Source organism: Nannobrachium achirus (assembly GCF_963921795.1).
Source record: "Nannobrachium achirus genome assembly, chromosome: 10".
Lineage (NCBI taxonomy): Eukaryota > Metazoa > Chordata > Actinopteri > Myctophiformes > Myctophidae > Nannobrachium > Nannobrachium achirus.
The window spans coordinates 30,032,746-30,058,410 of record NC_137819.1 but is presented as its reverse complement, the minus strand read 5'-3'; the positions used below and the strand labels follow the sequence as shown (position 1 = coordinate 30,058,410).

General features: G+C 41.0%; 3 protein-coding genes across 3 annotated transcripts; 2 read left to right on the top strand and 1 right to left on the bottom strand.

Moving 5' to 3' along the window:
* Positions 1–4,600: 4,600 nt before the first annotated feature.
* On the bottom strand, positions 4,601–12,474 carry srsf4 (serine and arginine rich splicing factor 4). Its single transcript, XM_080735747.1, has 6 exons — positions 12,288–12,474; positions 10,116–10,312; positions 6,836–6,942; positions 6,418–6,635; positions 5,754–5,831; positions 4,601–5,569 (listed from the first exon to the last, which is right to left on the bottom strand). The coding sequence occupies exons 1-6, from the start codon at positions 12,392–12,394 to the stop codon at positions 5,062–5,064; spliced, it is 1,215 nt and encodes a 404-aa protein (XP_080591873.1). The 5' UTR covers positions 12,395–12,474; the 3' UTR covers positions 4,601–5,061.
* Positions 12,475–16,702: 4,228 nt separating this feature from the next.
* On the top strand, positions 16,703–20,100 carry xkr8.3 (XK related 8, tandem duplicate 3). Its single transcript, XM_080735748.1, has 3 exons — positions 16,703–17,335; positions 18,053–18,240; positions 19,333–20,100. The coding sequence occupies exons 1-3, from the start codon at positions 17,013–17,015 to the stop codon at positions 20,091–20,093; spliced, it is 1,272 nt and encodes a 423-aa protein (XP_080591874.1). The 5' UTR covers positions 16,703–17,012; the 3' UTR covers positions 20,094–20,100.
* A 1,396-nt stretch (positions 20,101–21,496) lies between these two features.
* LOC308293298 (XK-related protein 8-like) lies at positions 21,497–25,597 on the top strand. Its single transcript, XM_080735749.1, has 3 exons — positions 21,497–21,834; positions 23,014–23,204; positions 23,879–25,597. Exons 1-3 carry the CDS (start codon positions 21,533–21,535, stop codon positions 24,652–24,654), a joined length of 1,269 nt encoding a protein of 422 aa, XP_080591875.1. The 5' UTR covers positions 21,497–21,532; the 3' UTR covers positions 24,655–25,597.
* The last annotated feature ends 68 nt before the right edge of the window (positions 25,598–25,665 follow it).

The window sequence follows — 25,665 nt, the reverse complement described above, 5'->3', positions numbered from 1 at the left end:
ACAAACTCCCCCCAGAATGACAACAACTAGAATCGTCAGAGAAACGCTGTGGTTGGCCAGATTGTCAAGAATTGGCGCGACCTCGCCCTTTAGGGCGAGGTTGCATGTCACCCTGAGGTCGCATTCCACCCTTGGGTGTCTTACTAGTATTCCATAATGCCCGACGTGTTGTTTTTACTCAGAAGTCAGAACGTCTCCTCAGCCTGTGTTCCGTCAGCAGCACTAAGGTGCCCTATAGAGCTTCCAGGAAGCTGCTTCCTGTCATACCAGCGGGCATTTCAAAACAAGAGTCATTGTATTGGATATTTGTAATGTGATCATTCAACACATGTTTTATTTTGAAATGGTAGCAGCCTACTACAGGAAATATAAGCAGCAGACAGTGTCACACTGGACAGAACAGCGGTGTCGGGGCCAGGCTCCGTCTGTTATTAGATTTTTTTTTTCTCCTCCGACCTGCGTGTGCCCCTGAACGCCATGGGCCCCAATGCGCATGCGTTGGCTGCATCGCGCTAGTTACGCCACTGCATCCTGATGTGAAAGCAAATATTTCCAAAGGGAAAAATAAAGGTTATTTAATGGTCAATCAATCATTTGGAAATATTACATTTTTATGTGGTGTCATAATTAAAAGTAATGTTGCTATGGCACACTGTCTATCTAGGGCTGGACAAGTAAGACGCCTCGGGGCGACCTAGCCCTAAAGGGTGTGGTCGCGCCAATTCTTGACCATCTGGCCAGTGATATCGTGATACGTATATCGGACCATTTAACCCATATATGGAGATCCCTTCATGATAGTCAACAATGTGATGTCAGAACATGCCCATATGGGCATTACCAAATATGGGCATTCCAAGATATGCCCTTGATAGTGATGACATTGGGACAGGGATCTCCATATATGTGCATAAAACGGACAAGGACGTAATTAATTTGCAAGTGTGATCTGGGAATGCCCATATATGGGCATGTTCTGACGTCACCTCCTCTGTCTACGGGGTGCTTTCTTGGCCCACATATAATCATCATGGCTTAAAATCCGAGCTGGGTAGTGAGCGTCGGGAGGGAGGGGGGGGGAGCCCTAAATAATTATCGACCAGGGGCCCTCGCGGCGGTTAATCCGTCCCTGAGTGGTCTAATAATCTGACTTTCAGCATAGAGGTTCCATATTCAAACCCCAGTCTACCTGTAGTTTGATGATGGAGTACTTTGGAATGTTCTTTGTAAAGATATGCATGAGTCGCTCAAAAGTTCTATGAAAATGCACTGGGCACCCAGAGTATGTATGTTTGGGTGGCTTAGTTGGAAAAGCTCTTGACTCATTATCAGAAGGTCATGGGATCAGATCCCAGTACCAAGAAATTGATACTTTTGGCTTGATTGTTCTCTCCTTTAAATGTCCATTGTCATTGACAATGCATTGGGCGTTTAAAGTTAAATATTTCAAAAACTACAAATTATGTCAAAGTAAAAATCTCAAGAATGTATGTCCACAGTAAGGTGGAATTTTTGAATTGTGAATCAAGTTCCTCAGTTAAAGTATGTAGGAACAGCGAGGTGCCAAATCTTTTAGATTTAAGTTTTAAAAGTTAAATATCTCCAAAACTACAAAACATTTCAAAGTAAACATTCAAGCATGTGTGTCCACATTTAGGTGAATTATAAAAAGTATGAATAGAGTTTCTAGGTGAACGTGTTTTTTTGAAGCGCACAAGTCTGCCATTGAGCCCCATGTTAATTTTCGGAATTTTGTAAAGACTATATCTCTAAAACCATGAAACATTTCAAATATTCATTTTCAGGCAAACATTTCCATAGTAAGCTGAACATGATAAAGTTTGAACGGTGTTTCTAGGTGTAGGTTTGTAGCTCTAGTAGCTTGCGAAAGTTTGTACTTTTTCCATTGACAATGCATTGGGCGCTTAAAGTTAAATATTTCAAAAACTACAAATTATTTCAAAGTATAAGTCTCAAGCATGCAAGTCCACAGTAAGGTTCAATTTTAATGTGTGATTTTACTTTGAAATGTTTTGTAGTTTTGGAGATAATTCACTTTTAAACCCCACATCTGTTAACTTTGGCACCTTGCTGTTCCTTCATACTTTAACTTAGCGACTTGATTCAAAATTCAAAAATTCCACCTTACTGTGGACATGTATGGTTGAGAGTTTTACTTTGAAATAATTTGTAGTTTTTTTAATATTTAACTTTAAGCGCCCAATGCATTGTCAATGGAAAAAGTACAAACTTTGGCAGGCTACTAGAGCTACAAACGTACACCTAGAAACACCGTTCAAACTTTATCATGTTCAGCTTACTGTGGAAATGTTTGCCTGAAAATGAATATTTGCAATGTTTCATGGTTTTAGAGATATAGTCCTTACAAAATTCGGAAAATTAACATGGGACTCAATGGCAGATTTGTGCACCTCAAAAAAACACGTTCACCTAGAAACTCCATTCACACTTTTTATAATTCACCTAAGTGCCGACACACATGCTTGAACGTTTTACTTTGAAATGTTTTGTAGTTTTGGAGATATTTAACTTTTAAAACTTGAATCTGGAAACTTTGGCACCTCGCTGTTCCTATATACTTTAACCGAGCAACTTGATTCACAATTCAAAAATTCCACCTTACTGTGGACATGCATGCTTGAGATTTTTACTTTGAAATAATGTGTAGTTTTTGAAATAACTAACTTAAAGCGCCCAATACATTGTCAATGACAATGGCCTTTTAAAAGAGAGAAAAATCAAGCCATCAGTGTCATTTGCTCAGATCCACAAATGCTGATGCTGGGATTTGATCCACTGACCTTCTGATGATGAGATGAGTCAAGAGCTTTTCCAACAGAGCTACCATAACTCAGAATGTGTGACTGCCCAATGCATTCATAAAGACATTTTGAGCTTGCCTGGTTCCAGACCATAGATCCCGCCCACTCTCAGAGTGGCTAATTTTGAGCCACCAATGTATATGTTTGCATAGAAAATTCCAAAGTAGTGCATCATTGAACTGTGGGAAGAGTGGGGCTTGAACATGCCACCTCTGAGTAGTAAAGTTGAAATACTCCAGAATTTAAAGCACATATTTGTCTTATGATGCTTTTGAGTCGTTCTTTTGTAGTTTAGCTGTCAAAACCTGGTAATGGTAACTCTGCTGAGTATTACACCATTACTTGGTCAATGACTTAGTGCCCAAACCAGTGCTCACAATCACATCTTTGATGTATAGGCTATTCTTTTGGACTGGCCAGCAACGTCCAGTTTTGGCTTTGCTGGTCATTCCAGCCAATCAACTGGCTGACCAGCTTGACCAGTCAGGCTAATCCAGCTTAGCCTGACTGGGTGACCAACTCAGGCTTGTGGGCCAATTCTGGCCTGTAGCTGTTTGGACTGGACCACCAATCAATTAAAAAAAATTAGATTAATTGCATGAATAATCATCCAGGAATGGAAAACTGCATGCCCTCATTCAGAGAAGCAGCGAAGATGAGCCTCAGCAAGGGACAAAAAAACTGGTGCAGAGAACTGGCACTTAAACCCAAAATGGCTTTAGCTTTTTACCATCTCATGCCAATTCAATAACACTGTTTAATTTACCAGAAAACAGTGTCAGTTGTTAAGATCAACAATATAAAGCGCCAATGAAAGACAGGAGTTCTCAAGTATCATTAATGTTGTCGTTTTATCAACTGGCCCCTTGCCCTTTTTGTAATGTGGCCCACAGGTTCAGCTATTGGAGTATCCCTTACTATACTGACAAACCAGGTACAACAAAACATGTCAGTATGGTAACATGTAACCCTAACCTCAGTAAAACTATGCCTAAACCTAACCTTAACCTCAGTAAAACTATGCCTAAACATAACCTCAGTAAAACTAACGCTGGTACGCTGACCTGGTGAATTAGAACCTGTTCGGACCAACGGCAGTTCGAACCATGGGGCAGTCCCCGTCAGGATAATTTGTTCTGTTACTTTAATTGATTTTATACTTCAATCTGTTCGTCTCTCATATCCATAACGGTAAGTAAAAGTCAGTCACTAGATCTTGAACATTGTGTATCTCAGACAAATACAAAGGATGCTTTCCAATGGGGTTAAAAAATAGAATAAAAACATGTGTGCCTCTGCAAGAGAATACCATAGAATGCAATGTTATATTTAGATCCCATAAATCTTCCAGCCTCCACAATTCTTTCCTACAACCTAAAAGGAAACTGGACCTGTTGTCAATGAGGAATTTAAATGTGACTTATAATAGTTTTGCCATACTTCCAAAATGTCTTTCAAATGTATTTAATGAATAAATGTACATAATGTGAAGGCTGTCCTATTAGCCTATAGACAATACAAGCTAGCAAGAAATTGAGGCCGTCAGTTCCCTGAACCACCACTAGAGTGAATAGTTGGCCTAAAAGTGAGTATTTGGTTTTATCCGGTCAGCTCAACACAACTGTCCAACACCAAAATAGTCTGTGCCGTTTGCTTTGCATTTACTTTACCTATGATGCACTCAGATTTCAATGGTGTGTAGTGTAAAATTATACACATCACTTCATCTTCAAATAAGTGAGATAAATGGACAAATCTAGATCAGGCATTAATCTTTATTTAATGCAAATGATAAAAAGGTTTCACGAAAGGTGATGCCATATCACAATATGAAAACAGATCTCACGGGCACAATAGAATAGTATGCTTGTATGTGCGATGAACATACTAAGACACATACTACAGCATCAGCATAATTTTGATCCATTTAAACGTACAAAAATGTAGTTCTCCTGTTATGTCACAAACTGTTAACTTCTCATTCCGTTATGTCAAACACCTCCATAAGAGAACACTACTGGAAAAATATGTTGAATAAAAAATAAAATAAAATGGAGAAGCATTTGCATGAGAGACATCAAGCAACCGAGTGTATGGTATTCTACACATATTTAAAAACAAAAAACAGACCAACACATGGTTAAGGATTTTGGGGGAATGTAAAAGGAGAACAGGGAGACAGGATAAGGGCTCATGGCAGGACAGTCCCGTCACAGGACTAGGAACGAGAACGAGAACGTGAGCGGGAGTGGGAGCGGGATTTTGAGCGAGACTCTGAGCGGGAGACGGATGGGGATCGGGCTTTGGCGGGTGTGGGGGAACGGGACTTTGATTTAGACTTGGACTTTGATCTGGCTCTGGGTTTGGATTCAACAGGAGAGCGTGAGCGAGAACGAGAGCCTTTCTCAGCCGCGCCTCCCTCCTCATCGCTTTTCGCCTGCTCGCCTTTAGAGCTGGATTTCTTAGAGCGATCCTTGACCCCTGACCTAGATCGAGACCTGGAGCGAGAGCGTGATCTGGACCTTGACTCGTCTTTTCGGCTCTTCTTCGATTCTTTCTTGTTCTTTTTGTTCTTCGGGCTGCGGCTCCTGCTGCGACTGCGCCCTTCATCACGGCTGCGACCCTCCTTGGTTTTGTGAGCACCATTACTGCGCTCTTCATCCTCCTTCTTGCCCTTTCCCTTGGTTTTCTTGCTGCGGGAACGGCTACGGGAGTGAGAAGCCGCCCTAGGGACAAGACAACTTGGTAAATCAAAACATCTTAAATAGAGGGGGTTAATAGCTAAAGGATTTATTTTCTACCAGTTTTCCTGGTTGTTGCCATTATATTGATTGGTCAAGTGAAATATTGCTCCTTTCCATGTAGAATTTCACATAAGATGCATTTCCTATGTCGCTACTGTGGTCTCACCTGGATCGGGAACGACTGCGACTGCTGCTCTCACTGCGACTACGACTCTTGCGGGACCTGCGGCTTCTGGAGCGAGACCTGGGAACCAACCGGGAATAAGTTCTTTGTCAGAAATTTCTTCCATCCCTTCTTTAAATTCCCCATTACACCTGTTGTAAAACACTGAATTTCCACAGTATGAAATGCGCTATAATACACATACATTTGTCTTGTTCTCCCATAGACTGAAACATATTCATTCTCTACAGCAGTGGTTCTCAACCTTTTCAGACCGCGACCCCCAAAACAATCATATTTTAACTGGGGACCCCCCACGCTGACGAGCAGTAAGAGTTCAGGCATTACATTTTGTATAACACGGTTCTATTGTGAAAATAGCAGATATGCTCACAACGCATGTTATCTACAGGTGTCTACAGGCGTTCTCTAATATTTGACAATTTGGCCAATGTTTAATTCGTCATTTTAGAGGTATGAAATGTCAATTTAGAAATGTGACTTAAACTGTATGTTTGTTTGTTTGTTGAGTGAGAAAACAACATTGCACATATAAAGTTAATCAACTGGGGACCCCCCAAAATAATTTGGGGACCCCCCCACAGGTTGAGAACCACTGCTCTACAGGATTGTGAGGATTAACAACCATGGTTCATGATTTCCTTACCTGGAGCGGCTGCGACTACGGGAATAGGAGCGACGAGAACGTCTGGCACCAGGACGGTCCTCAATAAGCCGGATCTTTCTGCCGTTCACCTCTGTGCCATCCAGCTTCTCCAGGGCCCTCTTCATGTCAGCATACAGCCTGAACTCTATGACCCCCTCATTCCTACGGCCCTTGTTGGTGTCAGCGTATGTCACCTCCCCTGCCTGTCTCATATAGTCCTAATGAGTGACGAAAACAAGCATTAGACGAGTATAATCTATTGTTAATAGACAAATCTATTCTATAATTTTAAATGAAGGTAAGCATTTTTTATGAAGTCCATCTTAATGCAATTAATCATCAGTGATGTCCAACTCCAAACTACTGCTTAACCTAAGAAGCTTTAGAAAATAACATGATTATAGACTCGTCCACATACCTTCAAATCTTGCCAGCTGCAGCGACTAGAAAGGTTCTCAACAATGAGGCGATAATCTGTCCGTGTAGGTGGGCCGTATCTGTCCCTTCCTCCACGCCCATATCCACCTTTTCAAGTTAAAGAAGGAAGTCCAGAAAAAATTAGGACATGAGACCAACCAAGACATGGCTACAATACTACACTCCAAACTAGACACTAGAAAACAATGTCCATATAAATTTGGGGGAAAGCAAACAAAAAAGGGGGAAAATAAAGATTATAGAGAGCTAACTAAAAATGTGAAATAAAAAATAAATAAAAAACAAAACTCATTACAATTTAAGACTAGCTCATCTTTTCTATTAGACGACGAAACCTTTTAATTATGAACAACATTAAGGCCTATGGCCAACAATTTATATTGATTAAATTTGGTAGCATTGACAAAACAACCCTGCACTAATTTAAAACAGAGTAAGTAAGACAAATTATTTAAACAATGGCTGAAGAAGTACTTACGGTGAACTAAAGAACTTTCTAAACTACCACATCTACTAAACATTTCACTTTTTCATAAGAACAAGTTCTTTTTTCAGGCACCTATAAGAGCTGAACCCACATCTGTTTTCCTAACCCCATGGTATCCTCACCACCCGGCCTGGGCCTAATGGGAAAAGCGGTCTTCATTCACAATGGCTCCCTTTTTTGGTCTGCCCAGGGGCCCAGAATGGTCAAACCACACTCTTGGAAAGGGGACACCATGGCCAGCAATAGGGGCAGGCAGTCAGCAAAGGACTCTTTCAATTAAAACATTGAGGTTCTTTGTTAAATCTTTACCTTTATATTGACATTCATTTTAAACAAAATAAAAAATCCTGAACAAAACACAGTAACAGATTACAATATACTTCATCACAATTAAAAGTAAATTAACAGTTTTATATTTAAATCAAGACATTTTTCTAACCATCAGCAAGTATGTACATTTCCACATCCAAAACACTATATGGTCCTAGATTATTAATTTCACTGAGAGACCAAATATAAGGAATCCCAGGATAATTTCAAGTCATTGGTGGCTCTGGTGCACACAAAAGTCACCATCAACTGAAACAGTCTAATTTGACCTCCCACCATTCCCTTTCAAGTAGGGATGCACTGATATATCAGATGACAATCAGTATCCGGCGCCGATAATCAGTATCAGCCGAGATGGACTTGGTGCAAAGTATGTAATTTGACAGATAGGCGACACATAAACTACTTGAAGACAACAGTCATCAATATTTGAAATGTCTTGCACCAAATAATGTGTGTATAGATATCTCGGTGCATCCTTACTTTCAAGTGCTATGAAATACTGCACAGTTGTACACATTTACACTGGATACATTTGAAAGAAAGGGTAGATAAATTGAATCTATAGTTTAGTTGGGGCCCTATCTGAAAGCTTTGCCACACCTGTATGCTAATTCAATCAACAGAAACTGAGTTAAAGGCTGAATTATGCAAAATACTGAAGCACTTAAAGTGGAGACGCTTTTCAAATTTACAGTGAATAATGTGTGTTGTACCAAAGGCTAAAGCTCTGTCCAGACCGGCGAATTAGCGAAAGCGACGTGAAAAAGCGAACCAAAAAGGCGAAGAATTCGCCATTCGCCCTTTTCCATACACACCAAAAAGCGACGCGAATATGCGTATAATATACGCTTAATTCGCCTAAAAACGAGGGGGCGATATCTGCCTGCAGCCCTGCATAGCCACAGGAGAAAGGACAACACGCGTTCTCCGTTCCCCTCCCCTCAGCTCCGGCCGGGGCAGAGTAGACAGGGTCGGTCAGTGTTTTATCATAGCCGGGTCGGAATGACCGCAGGCATCACCCTCGGAATACGGGGCTGCCAATCATTATGTGTATTACCCGAGAGGACCCAAGAGGACCCGTACTGTGTGTGTACTTTCTGCTTTTTTATGCAAACTGTAAAGCAATCAATCAATGTATGTGTGTGCGCGCTGGCGTGCGCTATAAGGAACGAACAAGTGGAGTTCTGTTTAACGTGTGGGCTGTGTTTAGGCTGGCCTGACCTAGGATCATGGTCTGTAAGCCGTGAGGCAGCGAGATGAATGGCTGTGTAACAGAGAGATGATAATGCTGGTCTGGGATCAGTTTAAACAGCAGGGGGAAAAGATGGTGCGTGCGTAATGCATGCGTGATGCGTAGCCTGCTGCCAGGATGATGAGAAAGCCGCGTACAAGTTAAACCATGACTTTACTCCCTGTAGTTAGAAAATAGCCTAAAAGTATTCCTTTTAATCTCTGGCTTTTGTTTCGATCTTAATATTATAGATTCCTTGGTAGACTCCTTCTGCCTGTCAATCGGTTAACAGCGCACGCTGCACGGCTGCAGTGAGTTACATGAAAGAGGGTTTTAATAATGATTAAATAGTCGGGTCTCTCGGAAATAAAAGGATTTCGGGACAACATGTCACGGGTTTCGGTCTGTAAAAAAAGAAAGTCAGTGTAAAGTAACTAAAAGTAGCCTACATTTACTTGAGTAGCCTGTACTTGTAGGTATTTGTACTTGAGTCGAATTTCCAGTACTTTCCTTCTAATCCACTCATTTCGGATCCTATTGTAGGCTATTTAATACCCAGCGATTTATTTTAAAACATTAGTCTTTTTGCAGATATACAGTAGCCTACAATAACAAACACATAAACCATGCTTTTACCAGTAATAAGACATTCGAGTAGGCTACTTTTCCCAAGCAGCCACGCAGACGAGACACGGAAAAGGAGAAAGACACTGTTCCCCTCGGCCTCAATGTAACGTGAAGGTCCCTCCACCATTCTCTCTCTCTCTCTTGAAATAGGGTAGAGTGAGCTTACTTTGATACAGAGAGAGAGAGGAATTCGCCTTTGAACGTAAGCTAAATTCGACACAAGGGCGAATAAAAAACAGACGCCTTTTCGCTTTTTCGAAATTCGCGTTTGGTGTGGATGCTTCCATTGACTTTATAAGGTTTTAAAAAAAGGCGAATTATACGCTAATTCGCTATTCGCCAATTCGCCGGCGGTGTGTACGAAGCTTTAGATAGGTATGGTAAAAAAAATGTTATGATTTCCCAAATATACACCTTCAAAACAGTACGATATGAATTGAATGCACATCAGCCACCAAGGACAAGCATAAAAATTCATGCAAGAAATGTGATTTAACAGTGATTCTCTATTGTGGATGAAAAGCCCTCCACAATCACATTGATTCCCAAATCCACAAAAGTGACATTTTAATGAGAACTTACTTCTTCCGCCTCCTCCTCCTCCGCCCCCTCCACCACCACCACCCCCTCCTCCTCCGCCACCACCACCATAGCCTCCATCTCGCCGTGGTCCCTTGGTGTGCTCCACTATAACCCTCTCTCCACACAGGTCTTTCCCATTGAGGTCGTCCACGGCATCATCTGCATCACGGGGGTCATCAAATTCGACAAACCCATACCTTCAAGATAAGAGAATGATGACAAAAGCTACATGTTAATAAATGCAGAATAACAACAGTGTAGTGCAGGAGTCTTCAACAGGGAGTCTGGGACCCCTAGGGGGTCCTAAGAGTTACTAGAGGGAGTCCTTTAAATCTCCAAACCTGCAATATGTGATAGAAACTCCCCTTTTCTATATTAGCCACTTGAACCCTAGCGTCCATATTCTGATAACTTTAGCCAAAGATCTGCTCTTTTCCCCATCTATAAGCTCACAACGAAAAAGAGCAGATTAATTACAGAGTGAAAGGTCAAGTTTATTTAACGTTCAAGTGGGTAGATATTTGAAAACACACATTAACATGAATCCAAAATACACTAATGATCGTGCTGTCAAACAATAAAACTATATTGAATCTATGAACAGATTGTGGGGGTCCCTGCTTCATCTCTCTCTCAACTAAGGGGGTCCTTTGTTTGAAAACGTTGAAGACCCCTGTATATGCAGTTTCCAAGTGTCACTTTTGTTAGTATGTGTAGAGACCCCCGAACTATGAGTAAATACACTGAAAATGAGAAATCATAATTATGTGTCTGACTCTGAACTAGACAGTCCATGTTCCAATTTCATCCGAAAAAACGGCATAGTCCGCCAACATACTGTAAATACAGTGAACAAAAGGGTAACTACGCTTCACTAGTAACCAACCTTCTATATCGTTTGTGGGTTTTTTGCGTCGTTTGTTAACCATTCCATCCTCACGACCCTCATTTTTGGCGACTTAAGCCTGTATCAGAGTCGGGTCTTAGTGCCGTGTAGTCTTTTTGAGTCATAAAACTACAACGTTAACGCTCAAAAAGACTACACGGCACTCCACCGCGGACCCGACTCTGATACGGGCTTTAAATAGATATATCCTCGTAAATCTACTATTTTGGGGGGAAATTAATAAGGAAACTATAATTGATACCATAATCATGGTGAAATGACTAAAAGGGGTTTCATTACAGTCAACTAGCTAGTGTTCTGCGTGTTAAATGTAGCCACGCACGCTTGTCTTTGTATCCTGACTGTTCTTTGTTGTTGCATGCTGGCTGTACATCAGTGGTTCCCAAACTTTTGAACTCAAGACCCCAAAGAGAAATTAGACATTTGCCCGGGACCAAAACTAGTGTAAACAGCAGATCTACGCTATTTTCTCTACTTCTGAAACATTTGTGTTCTTAGATTTTTTTTTATTTCTTAGTGAAATCACTGGGAAAAAATGAATTGTTAAAAAATATATTAAATGTTTTATGAAAATATTTTTGAATAATAATTAATAAACAAAACGTAGGGAACAAAACATGAGGCACCCACGAAAATCTGTCTGTAACCCACAAATGGGTCGCGAGTCCCGACCCAAACAGTGCTGTACAACAACATGGCCACGTATCATCAGGAAACAGCAGCAGCAGGCTAGCAGTAGCAAGTAGCTAGCAACCTATGGCTAGCAACTACATCATTAGCATGCTGGTAGCATTAGCCGTGTAACCACCGGTCAACTGTCCCAGTCTCAGTCTGTCTTTAGTAAAATAAAATGCCACTCACTAAATGTGCGAAATGCGAATGTGCGGGATTTTCTACAGTTTACACTACCAACGTAAAAGTAATGTTATTTGCACCAAATCGCTTTGAGGCGTCAACTTTCTTTCTCCCACACCAACTAGGGTTAAGCAAGCTTGTTGGTTAAATTATGCATCGTCGCGCTAGCCTTTTGCGCAACAACAAACTGCATTTGTGGGGCAAATATGGCCCTATTTTCAACTGCTAAGCGTCAAAAAGACAACGAATGGTTGAAAATGCAAAGTTTTGTCGAAGCAAAGACTCGTGCGATAAGGTATACATTAAGCCTGTGGCGCGAGGGGCCTGCAGTGGAAAAAGGCCCCACATGCCGCGGCCTACGTTACACCGTTAAACATTGCTCCAATATTACACGTTATTTTAACCTTTACCCGTTTTTCAGGTCGACCTCCAGTATCTTCCCATAGCCTTTGAAGAACTTCTCGACGTCCTTTTCCCTGGCTCGGTAGCTCAATCTTCCGATGTATACTCTCGACATGTCCCTGCTTTGTGTGTGTGTGTGGCTGTGCTGTCCGTCTCACAATCACACAGACAGACAGGAGGAGGCGGTGAATGAGTGAGCGCTCAGCATGAGGCACACAGACCAGACACGTGAGTTATATGGATGGGAGTGGCTTTGTGCTTCTTTTGGTGTGTCGCCAAGGTGGCGCCTAAAACCCTCCCTTGACCTTTCATAACTTCAAGTTCACAACAAAATATGTCTTAACCTTAACCTCCCAAACACTATGCCCAGGGCCCTCTATGCCATATCATATGGGCCCATTCCCACTGGGCCAGATAAACAGATACAAAATATCTGTCTCCATTCAAGTGGATAATAAGATATACAAAATATCTGTAACAGATATTTTTATCTGTATCTTACCATCCACTTGAAAGGAGACAGATATAACCTTAAACAACCCTATAACCACACATAAATTGCATAAACATGAACAAACATTCATTGCCCCCTTTTTCTATGTTGTACTACAAGTATTGTTTGTATATTTTATGTTGGTGTTATTTTTAGGAGTGGCTTTGTGCAATGCGAGTCTCCCTCTTCTTTTGGTGTGTCGCCAAGGTGGCGCCTAAATTCCTGACCTTTCCTAACTTCAAGTTCACAAAAACTATTTCAAACACTATGCCCAACCCTCAGTGCCTCACCTTAACAGCTATATAAGCAGCAGAAACTATACATAAACATATAAACAAACATTCATTTAAAAAAAAAAACTTTGTTCATGTATTGTTCGCAGGCCTATTTTGGTGTTATTTTTAGGCTATGTTTATGAATTGAATACATATAGGACCACAATGGAAACAAGTCCCCCAGACCGCAGGACAGTCCAAAGCCATGTTGGATGGAGAAGAAGAGTTTAGTTTTGTATTTAAGCAGATAAACATTATCCACAAACAATCTGACACATGATTGCTGTGGATTTTGTGTTGATCATTTTATGTTAGGCTATTTATTAGGCCTATTCTGTTTTGTCGAAAAGTATCAATAGGCTACTGCTATATATAAAAAAAGACAAGTTAAAGTCGGGATTCAAACTAAAAATTAATAGTGTTGGCATCAAAATGTACTTAAAGCACCAAAAGAAAAAGTAGAAAATGTTTGAAAATAGCAGATCTACAAGCAACATGTCGCGATGCAACGTGTTGTGAGCTTGTAGATCGGCTATTTTCAAATAGCCAAGGTATAAAATAAGGCTAAAGTGGTTAATGTATGTTTTATAATATTAGGCTATACTTTATACCTATCCACAAGTTTCCAACGCCCCATAGTGCATTGCGCAGACGCTGTACCGAGCTTCCGGCGCCGCAGCCGAGTGTGATTTGCAAGCTCACAACAGGCTGCATCTGCGACGCGACGTGAGCTTGTATGTCTGCTGTTAAACCGGAAGTGTGGTGCAAACAGGTCCAAATAATCTCCAGTAAACTCCCGCGGAAACAGGTGGATATAGGCTGCAAAGTAGGCCTAACTAAAGTTTTCAAATAAATGTAAAAAAAACGTACAATATTTGGATAGTCGAGTTGAAGTAGATGTGGAAATACTCAAGTAAAGTATAGGGCCTACAAATAGCCTACCTAAATTCTACTTAAAGGCGGACTCTGGCCAAATCATGTTTTTTTTGTGTTTTTTTTACATGTTTTTGAAGCTTATCTACGAAAATCCTGCTGGTTTTTAGCACTCTTCTCTAAAGCATCTAGTAGATTTTGAGTGTCAAAACCTGCTTTCACAGACAGGGGGCTTTGAAAGCAAAAAAATCAAACCTCAGTTCGAAGTGAGGCGGTGAATTTGAGCAGCTATACCCTGTGTGTGTGTGTGTGTGTGTGTGTGTGTGTGTGTGTGTGTGTGTGTGTGTGTGTGTGTGTGTGTGTGTGTGTGTGTGCGTGCGTGCGTGCGTGCGTGCGTGCGTGCGTGCGTGCGTGCGTGCGTGCGTGCGTGCGTGCGTGCGTGCGTGCGTGCGTGCGTGCGTGCGTGCGTGCGTGCGTGCGTGCGTGCGTGCGTGCGTGCGTCTGTGTCTAGTCTGCACAACAGTGCCCTTCTCAATCTGTTCCTGTCTGTCAGTAGTTTATAGTACAGTACTTCTGGTCACCCATTGGCATTGCAGCTATTCATGCTGGACGGGACAGGGGGACAGGGCATGAGACACACAAAGCTATCCATTGGGTGCAGTTGGGAGCTTTTGTTGGCACGGGTAAAGGTACAGTTTCATGACAGTACACGTGCGTGCGTGCGTGCGTGCGTGCGTGCGTGCGTCTGTGTCTAGTCTGCACAACAGTGCCCTTCTCAATCTGTTCCTGTCTGTCAGTAGTTTATAGTACAGTACTTCTGGTCACCCATTGGCATTGCAGCTATTTATGCTGGACGGGATAGGGGGACAGGGCATGAGACACACAAAGCTATCCATTGGGTGCGGTTGGGAGCTTTTGTTGGCACGGGTAAAGGTACAGTTTCATGACAGTACACTTCACTGGTACATGGTCAACTAAAAGGATACCCCCAAAAAGCTTTTGTGTTCGTTTGTGGTCCTTTTTAACTCATATAACATAGAATGACAGTAATATCATATGCATCTTAAACAAATGATATCAAAACATTTACACTGCAATTCATTCATAACTTAGGTAAGATTCCGATTCCACTCCACGCCACAGAACCACTGTGAGATATGGAAAAGCTTGAGATCCCATAAAGTTAATTTAGGGACATTAGCTAGGGGTGGGGAAAATTATTACCATGTAGGTTTATTGATCAGAGATTCGTTTTTCTGATAATAAACCACACTTTAGATGTGTGGAGTGCAACTTTAAGTAGTCTACACCCAAAAAAATAATCTCTCAGTTGAACACATTTTAAATGTGTGAAACTTTTCCACCCATTTTATATGAGTAAATTTATATATGGGATATATGTAGTCCCAAGTCAAATCTACATTCAATGCAATGCATGTTGTTCAATTAGTCCAACTCATTTTCATTAACTTAAGCCAAGTTAATTATATGAACTTAATTAATTTACGTTTGTCCAACTCAAACAAATGTTAACGTAAATGTGTTGGTTCAACTCATTTTTATGGAATTAAGCTAAGATAAATAAAATACTTTTACATTTACATAAGAAGAGTTCGGTTTCAGGTTTTCTTCTGGATGATTTGTTTCAAGTTTTACAATATCAACATACAGATGCATAATGGATATATGCAATAGCAGTGATTATTGAATAATCAGAACATTTAAGAGAAAACCAACGCAATAACCTCAAAGTTACCATGAGTTCTTCTCTTCTTCGCCTAGCATGGGGAGGGAGCTCAAGCTTAAACTAGCAGCCTAGCAGTTAGGGTTAGGGTTTAGGCTCAAATACTGACAAATCAAATTCTGACATATCTTGCCAAGGCAGACACATTGATATGATACATTTAGCATTTTTAGCTCCCGAAAGCTTAAACATTTCCCTGAAAACCTAGAAAAATGCTGTTCCCAGCATGCTTTGCATAACATGTGACCAACTTATTTGACCAATCAAGGGAAAGGGCTGGAGTCACTTCTCAGATCTGTAAAATGTACTTAATAAAATTGAGTTGGATTCAAACAATATTCTCAGAATGATTTCAGCCTTAAAAACTACTCAATAAAATTGGTGAGAGGCGTGGTTTATGGGACTCTGGGAGTTTTCATTGGAACTCATTTTCAATGTGTTTTTAAATTCCATTACTAAGATTTGAGTTACATGAATGTAATATAAATGCATAATGTTAAATGAATAGATTTTGTATAAGCACTATTAATTACATTTGAGTTGGAACAATTTAATAAAAATGCATATATTGTAAATGTATATATTTAAGGTAAGCACGATTAATATTTGTTCAGTTACATCAATTCAATACATTTGCATATATTATAATTAAATACATTTAAATAAAGCCAACATAATGTAAATGTATCACATCTGGCACTATTAATAATATTTGAGTTATATCAATTAAATGTATATGCTTATGCCTTGAAGTGAAGTAATTAAATAAAGCAAACATAATTTATATGTGTCACATTTATAGGGGGGTTGAATCAGTTTTTTGGGTGTACATAACCATTACTTGAGTAAATGTAGTTAGTTAGGCCGGCTGCCTACTTTACACCACTGTTATAACGCCTGTTATAACGGTATCATCATGGACAGCAGTAATAGATGTGGGAGGGACTAGCTAGCCACTAACTGTGTGTCGTCGTGTCTCTAGGGTCAGTAGTAGTTGAGTTGTTCATTGTTGTTCAACCGACCGCCGGAATACAAAAACATAGCATATGCCTGCCTGTTCACGTCTCGTGTGTAGCATACTAATATTTGAATACATTTATCACAGTTAAACAAGTAGAATACTCGACACATGGCAATGTATTTAAACGCGTAATAGATTGTCTGTCAAACATGAAGAAATGTAAGTTATTCCCCCCCTGATGGGCTGATGAAGAAAGTCGCATGGAAAGATAGCGGTACACACACGAGCGAGCGAGCGGTGGGATTAGCTAATCATGTTAGCTCATGTTAACAGGTAGCTCGGTCATTCAGGCCGCTATAATAAAGTAAACTTTTATGAAACAACAGAATGGAGGAGTATCCAACTTTCTCCAAGTACTCCTGGCTCGACTTCGCCTTCTCTGTGATCGGGGTGTGCACCTTCCTCTTCGACTGGGGCGCGGACGTGTGGGTCGCCGCGGAGTTCTACTGCCGCGGGGACGTGCTGTGGTTCGGGGTGCTGGTCGGCCTCATGGCGCTGTCCTCCGTCGTGGTCCAGATGTTCAGCTGGTTCTGGCTCAAGTACGACCGCGAGCTGGAGGGCTTCGAGACACCGGGGACCGTGCTCCTCTTTGGAGACCGACTGAAGCTCTCCTGCTTTCTGCATGTGTTCCAGCTTGGCTTCTTTTGCAGGTTACGTTGGCGATATATAATATATTGCTTTTCGTCATTTTGTAAACAAGGCAGTGATGATCAGTGCTTTGTTGTTAAATGCACCCCACTTGCAGAACCAATGATCTGATTGGATAAAGCTAAAAGTTAACATTATACAGTATAAAAGTGAACACTAGTACTATCAAACTTTATCCCTTATGCCCAAAGGTCCAGGTTGAGGGTTTCATGATTGAGCTATGCAAATGTGATTTTATTATGTCATGTTCTTATTTGCTATGGATGTGATAGTAGTTGTAACCTCCTTGTGATTTAACTGACACTGATTTCTTATGATAGGCTATAGAACATCAAGGGAACTGGTTAGGTCACTGACATGATGCATTGCAAATAACCGATCCATGATGTCTAACTTTAAATGACTATATTTACTCTACATCTTGTTTGGTCTGTCTGTCTGTCGTGTGAAACCTGAACTTGACACATATCAGCTCAGACATGCATCTAATGGCATTTGACAGGTGCAGCTAATCTTCGGCTTTGGTTGAAAAGATATGTAGTGCCACAATAGAGTACATAATTATAGCCTATTGTAATATGAAGAAAGCTGACAGGTTTGATTAGATAGAGGCAATTTGCGAGGGGAATACGTGCGGTTTAAGATCATGTATATCCTTTATTACTTCCTGAGTCGATAAATGGAATTAACACAGCTTTTCTCTTACACTATCCATGCAGGCACATCTCTGCCATATGGCAAGGCTTCCGGGTTTGGTGGCGGAAGGAGCAGGGCTCAGAGTATGCTGTGTACCTCATACATGACCTGAGCATGCTCCGGCTCATTGAGACCTTCTGTGAGAGCGCTCCTCAACTTACTCTCATGATCTATATCATGCTTCACACCAACAAGGCCTGGACTGTACAATGTAAGTATCTTCCGCTTTCCCCCCCAAAAGCAGAAGTATGGTTTAAAGATAAGACAAAACAATATAGAAGTGTCAGTGTTGTTTGAAAACCACTGCTTGTTTCCTAATGGGGTAACTAACACAACAAAGACAGTTATATCCGCTTCCTCAATTGTGTAAAGCAGGGATACTGGGTAACCTTTTGAGGCATAAAATATACTTTGCTTTGGTGAGATCTACCATCACCAGAAAGTGAAAAGCGCCACTGGTTTTACATCTCATACTGTAGGCTGCTAAATTCCAGGAATCTCTGTATGTCTGTCTGTCCTTTGCATATCTCGAGAACCGCAACCACTCATCTGATTGACTTCACACTTGGCTTGTGGGTGTAATGCTAAGGACCAAAAGGAGTGTAGTGTTGAAGAGTATGAATCATGATGATCATATGGTTCTGGGGAATGCTTCAAGCCCATATGTATGTATACGGTATATATGTGTGTGTATATATATACAGTATGTGTGTGTGTGTGTGTGTGTGTGTGTGTGTGTGTGTGTGTGTGTGTGTGTGTGTGTGTGTGTGTGTGTATCATTCTGAAAAAAGCAAAAACCTTATTAATAATATTAATAATAACTTGACTTTATATAGCGCCTTTCAAAAACCCAAGGACGCTTAACAATACAAAAATAAACACAATTTTTCAAAAGCCTGAGTAAACAGCACTTGATCCAGTTTCATGTAAACAGTGCACATATGGTTGACATTTCAGTTCCTGCTGTCTTTGCTGTCTTTTCTACTGTCAAATCGTTTTTTCATTCAACATGACGAAGAATAATTCTCTTCTCATTCTGCATGGGCATTGTATGTCTTTTCTCTTTTGTCTCATCACGTCGTCTTTTCCCGAACGTACTCTCATTACTCCTTGCTGTCTCGTCTCGTTAGCTGTGAAAGTAGTAGTTACGTAATGAACGGATAATACACCTGGGCTGGGCTACAGATGCTGCCTGTGTTAATTAGTGCTGCTGTGCTGGGTGGATGTTTGGGTTCAAATAGCTGATCTTAAAGGCATTGCTCGCCCCCTGTTTAAACCTTATGGCTCAACTGTCATTTTGTAGGTGTGAGTGTTGCTGCATCAACCACTTCCATAGCCTGGATGGTAGTGGACTATCACCGCTCCCTGCGTTCCTTCCTCCCAGACAAGGCTAAGCAGGGCTGGGGCTCCTCCATGGTCTATTTCCTGTGGAACCTGCTGCTGATTGCCCCACGCGTGGCAGCAATTGCCCTCTTCGCCTCTGTCCTGCCCAGCTACATCGCTGCCCACTTCCTCCTGCTGTGGCCTGTTTTTGTGCTCTGGGCCTGGCGTCAGAACACATACTTCATGGACAGCGCTACAGGGGAGTGGCTCTACCGAGCTACCATCGGCCTCATCTGGTACTTCAGCTGGTTCAACGTGGCAGAGGGGAATACTCGAGGCAGGAGCATCATTTACCATTCATTTATGACTATGGATGGAGGGATCCTGCTTGCCACTTGGTGGTGCTACAGGGACCCAGTTCTGACACAATGCTATGCCCTCATCCTGCTCATTGCTCTGCCAGTCACCTACCTCCTCGGACTGGTCTTCAAAGCCGTCTACTACTGCTGCTTCCACCCTAAGCTGTGGAGGCCTCCGGTGAGAGAACCTGAACTGGGCAAAGAGTTACCTGATGGAGACGTTGTCTTCAGAGCCTTTCCACTCCAGGATGATTCCCTGGCTTCCCAGCTGTTCAACAAGAGGATGGCAGATCTTGCCACTCATTTTTACTCTGAGGAGTCGGACAATGTTACAAGGACTCTTGATAAGACAAAGAGGCGTGAGGCCAGCAACGTTGTATAAACTGAATGTGTCAGACCAAACCATGCACTACTACTTCAAGGCTGCAGACAGTTTTACAAACTGTCTTGTGTAACCTTTCTTGTCCTTTATGCTGTATTTTCATGATATTTAGAGGTTAAATGTGTTCTAAACCAATTTACAGACACAGAAGCTGTGGTTATTTGATACGTTTATTATACAGAAGTATATATGTTGTACAAATCTTATAATTTGTTGTTTGTACATGGCTATGTTTTATTTTTACATTATATAAATGTACTCTTGTAGTGCACATGGCCTTACTTAGATCCTGCTGCATAAAAACAGCATTTGTGTATTTTTCGATGATGTGTTAAATCTTAAATTTGTTTACCTTTTCAGAGAACAATGAATGTACAGTCTACCTGGTAGGCTCTATCATCAGACTTGACTATTTATATTAGCTTGCTGTGCCAATCATTTATTTTGGTACACAAATATGTTTGGTATTTATCTTTATGACACTTGGATGTATTATTTTCAGTTCAAATGAAGCATGTCTTTCCATGTCTTTCAAGCAGCCATTTTTGAACTATGCCATAAAGTGGCCAACGGAAGCAGATATCAGGTAAGGAAAGGAACTCCTTTCCTGTCCTGATAAATGCTTCCTGATAGCCCTTTGTTCATTTGTGTCCGGCGAACGTTATAGTGTGACAGTGTCTGGTGGATTCCAAAAGTGGCATGCTAAATACATTTTTCCAAACTGAAAATATTCCCCAAATGATGATGTCTCATTGTACATACTCTGCCTGTTTGAATATGCCACTGGTTGCAAAACCATTACTTGAGTGTCAGTTAAGGTTCACAGTTTATTTACTTGAGTATCAGTTCAAAGGTTCACACTCTAGAAATGTGTTCTTTCAGTGTGTAGAATAAAACTGCACAGCAGTATTATAGGCATTTACTGTTTTTTATATCACATTTAACAATGCAAATAGTAGGCCTAGTAGTGTACTGTAAGTAAACCTGGTTAGTTGCCCTATACTCTCCTGAACCCAGGGTCAAGGTCAGTACAGATATGTTTTGCCTTTCCTCATTTGCTATGCAGGAAACTTCAGCTATCATATCCCATCTTAGTCTGTTCTAAAACTGCACGTTCATGAAACTCATAAAACAGATCAACATACAAAAAAAGCAATTTCTTTGATTTGTGTATAGTATAGGCCTATAGATGGAGCATTACACAGGTACATTTCACACATGACATCAACTCTAACTACAGCAAAGTGCCTTTAAGAACTCATGTTACAGTGGGCGGGTTCATGGGAATGGAGGAGGGGTGTGTTTAAACAAACTGGACCTTGGCTATTTGCTTTACTTTCCGTTTGCGTTTGACAGAAGGCCCACGCACAGTCGCACACAGCTGCTTACAGCAGATAGTTTAATGCGAGAGGTCTTAAAGTTTGATCTGTGGACACACCATGGAGGATGACACCTTTAAGTACTCTTGGGTGGATTTTGTCTTTACGTTTGGAGGTCTGCTGTTCTTTTTGTTTGATATAGTACTGGATATATGGGCAGTTGTGTCTTTTTACCACGAAGGGGACTATATTTTCCTGGGGCTCCTGCTGCTGTTTTTGCTCGGCTCTTCAGCCCTTACACAGACGTTCAGCTGGCTGTGGTATCAAGACAACTTCAAAACAAACTCTTTTGTAGTAGAGCGCTGCCTCAACCGCTCATCTCTCATGGCTCTACACGTGTTTCAGATGGGAGTCTACCTCAGGTTGTGCAAACTTTGTTTGCTAAAGTATTTAGTATGTTGAAATTGCCATGAGCTGTATTTCCATGTATGGCACTTTGTTTTCACAAATGTATGAGGGAAATTGGGTTTGCTATGTTGGATATACTACTGGTGTAGTGGACAAAAAGTGATTAAAATGTACAACCAAATCTTTTCCCACTGGGTTCCTGACATTCCTTACTCTATTTATAGTAAAAAGGGTTCGGTCAGATAATCTTTTTTTAATGTAGTCTGTTACTGAAACACAAATGGCATGTTAGTGTAGTGGATGTGTATTGTATGCTGTGTATTCTGCAATCTAATTACTTACCAACGCTAAACGTAAATAACATTTGTGTTGCCTGCTACATTATGTTTAATACTTATGCTTAATATTCACAGAAAATATCTCGAAAAGATGATATACTCTCATATGCCATGTCATGTGCCACCTGTCTTTTTTACCCCTTGCTATTCTGGTGGTAATGACCTTTTTACTATTGATTACTCACACCATGGAGACTTGAGTTCAAATATTATGGCAAATTTAACCCCATTGATTCCGGATTGGGACCCAAATGCAACATTTATTGCAATCAAAGTTTGGTCTGCAACAATAAACTAAAAATATTATTTAACTCAAGTCTCCATGGCATGAGTAATCTATAGACCTTATTCACACCGCAGCCATCTTGAATCACATGACCACATGGGGTGGCAAAACATCTGGGCCTGCATTACAAATCATTGTAAATAATGTTGTGATGGTCCCAAAATATTAGTTATTTTCAACCAATTTCTTTGAAAAACGTACAAATGGGCAGACAAAAGGTCAACACCCCCATGGGATTCAAAAGAAGGGCTACAGTAACTGGATTGAATGGTACATCTACGATATTCAAGGTACGTTAGGTTGCAACATTACTGTGTACCAATTGCTACTGTATCTGCAGTGCTTGCTCTGCCATCATATTGCCGGTTTGTCAATTTGGTCAAAGAAAAAGGATAAAAACAATATTTTGAGACAATCGCTCGATTGTTTACAATAATTTGTAATGCAGGTTCAGATGTGTTGCTACCCCATGTGGTCATGTGATCCAAGATGGCTGCGGTGTGAATAAGGTCTATCCTTTAAGTTAAACATCAGATTATCAGACTAATTCATACAAATGTCTTCTTTAGGTATGCTTGTGTAATGGAAGTCTCCATACGGAGCTTTAGGACAAAGAAGCTTGACCCTGAGGGTATTGCAGTGTTTCTGACTCATGATCTCAGCATGCTGCGACTCATTGAGACATTCTCTGAGAGTGCTCCACAGCTCGCCCTCATGCTCACTATCATTGTCCAGAGAGGTGATTTGGACCCTTTAACAAGTAGGTACATGCCTTAAATACTGAGACTATAGGAATCCAAAAACATGATGATAGTCTACATTACAAACACATGACTTACATCCAAGTTACATCCTTTGAGAGATGTCATTGAAAGATAGTTTTATTATTGTGGTCAGAATTTAAGATAACAGATTTGGAATTTGGGTCCCACAAGTCCCACATGGTTAATAAGTCACAGACACATATTTTAAATAATATATTTCATAAATCAATCTTTTCCCTTGGGGAATATATTCGGCTCCAACCATAACGTCACCTTGACAAAATAATTACAGAGCGATAAAACACCTCAAGCTAGTTTCTAGTTCCCTGGAAGTTGGGTTTCATACATTATATCAAATAAATGGCAAATGTTAGCTTCCTCCTAGACCAAACAAACCACACTATGTTTTGGAAAATGGTCTGCATGTCAAGTATACAGTCAGTGCGTCGTAGTCAGCAGCTCAGTCCAAGGAGAGATGCCAGTTCACTCCTGGGCATTGTCAATGTTCCCTTGAGCAATGCACCGCACCCCTCATATGATTTGATTTTGATTACGAGTTATTTTCAGTGAGTGACAGGGCATGACACAAGGTACTAGGACAAAGTATTATTTGTCATAATGTATGAAGGCAAATTGTTGGCTTCTCTATAATGACCTCTCTCTTCCTCAGTGTTGAAGGCAGCCGGTTCAGCATCAGCCATCGCCTGTGGTTTAACAATGTACCATCGTTCTCTTCGCTCCTTCTTGACTGAAAAGGATAAGCAAAACCTTTGCTCCTCATTTATCTACTTTGCCTGGAACCTGCTACTCATCATTGCCCGTCTTGTTGCTATTGCCCTTTTTGCCTCTGTACTGCCCTGTTACATATTCACCCACTTTCTATGTTCTTGGATGATTTTTTTATTCTTCGCCTGGCGATCAAAGACCGACTTCATGGACAGTCCTGGTGGAGAGTGGCTCTACCGGGCCACAGTAAGCCTAATTTGGTATTTCAGTTGGTTCAATGTGATGGAAGGGCAAACGAGGTACACGTCGCTTTTCTACCACATCTACATGATAATTGATCTTGGGCTGCTTTGTGGTCTGTGGTGCTTGCAGATTTACAGAGAACAATTGTATTTTGAACTGCCAGCTTATTATGCCATCATAATAAGTTTGATCATAATTGCACTTTACTCCTTTGGTCTCTCTCTAAAAGGAATATATTATAAGCTCTATCACCCAAAGCTTGCTAAGCGTGAGCACGAAGAGAGTTTGAGCCAAGGGTCAGAAACAGTGGAGCACCCTCAAATTCTAGTCTTAGATGGAGAAGATACAGTGGACTTTCGGAGGGGGACAGAAGACAGAGAAACACACATCACAGATGGCATGATGAGGTCATCGACAATCACTCAAAAACGAGAAAATAAAAGAATGAGGAAGCTGGCAGAGAATTTCTACAGCTGACCTGCGCCATCTGAACCCTGTTGACAGATCGGTTTTGTCACACTGGGACAGTGACATATCAGTATCACATGGGAAGTCATGCATCATGGCCTTGTCAGTCAGATGACAGAGACCAATGTAATATAGGAGGAGGCAATTAGTTTAGAATATGTGCTTAAATGTGACACTGTAACTGACATTGCCTTTCTTATTACGTGTCAGAACATATTTAAATTGAATGAACCCTAGGATCATTACTGACCTAGGGTTCATCCAGTCTGGGAAGTTTTCCTTTATCCACTTAAACTGGTCTTGACAACTTTGTTTTATGTTTTAGATAGTACTTATAGAGCAAAGAAAAGATGAATGTCATTATTATAATTTTTTTTATTGCTTTCTATTGTTTTAGCGATTTTACCGATTTGTATTTAATTTATTTATTTGAGTGGGCATACATACAAGTGGCTAATTATGTTATTCTTAGATACAATAAGCCGGCGATTTCTTTATTACTATTTACTGTAGGCCTACTAGCTCCCAATGAAAGTCTGCGGGTATCTTGGGAATGTGGGGTGAGGTGAGGTGACCATTGACTCTACTGCTACACACTACACAGTAGTAGGCTATATACATGACCATGTGTAGGGCTTGAGCCTATGTCAGGTAATCTCTCAAGAACAGACTATGAAAAGGAACAAAACAGATAGGGCGCTGTTTTTCTTTTTTCTTTGACAATGGTTAGGCAGATTGATGGTCAGGTCACCTCTCACGTTCCCAAGATTCCCTGCAGACTTTCAGGGGTGGCATAGCTCAGGGGTAGAGAAACCGTCATTAGAGCACAAAGGGTTCCCAGTTCGAATCTGGGCTCCCCCCGAGTTAATGTCGAAGAGTCCTTGAGCAAGACTCTGAACTCATAGTTGCTCCCGGTGAGCAGGTTGGTGCCTTGCATGGTTTCCTCTGCCATTGGTGGGTGAATGTAATGCAAAAGCTATGTAAAGCGCCTTAGATAAAAGTGCTATACTGTATATAAAT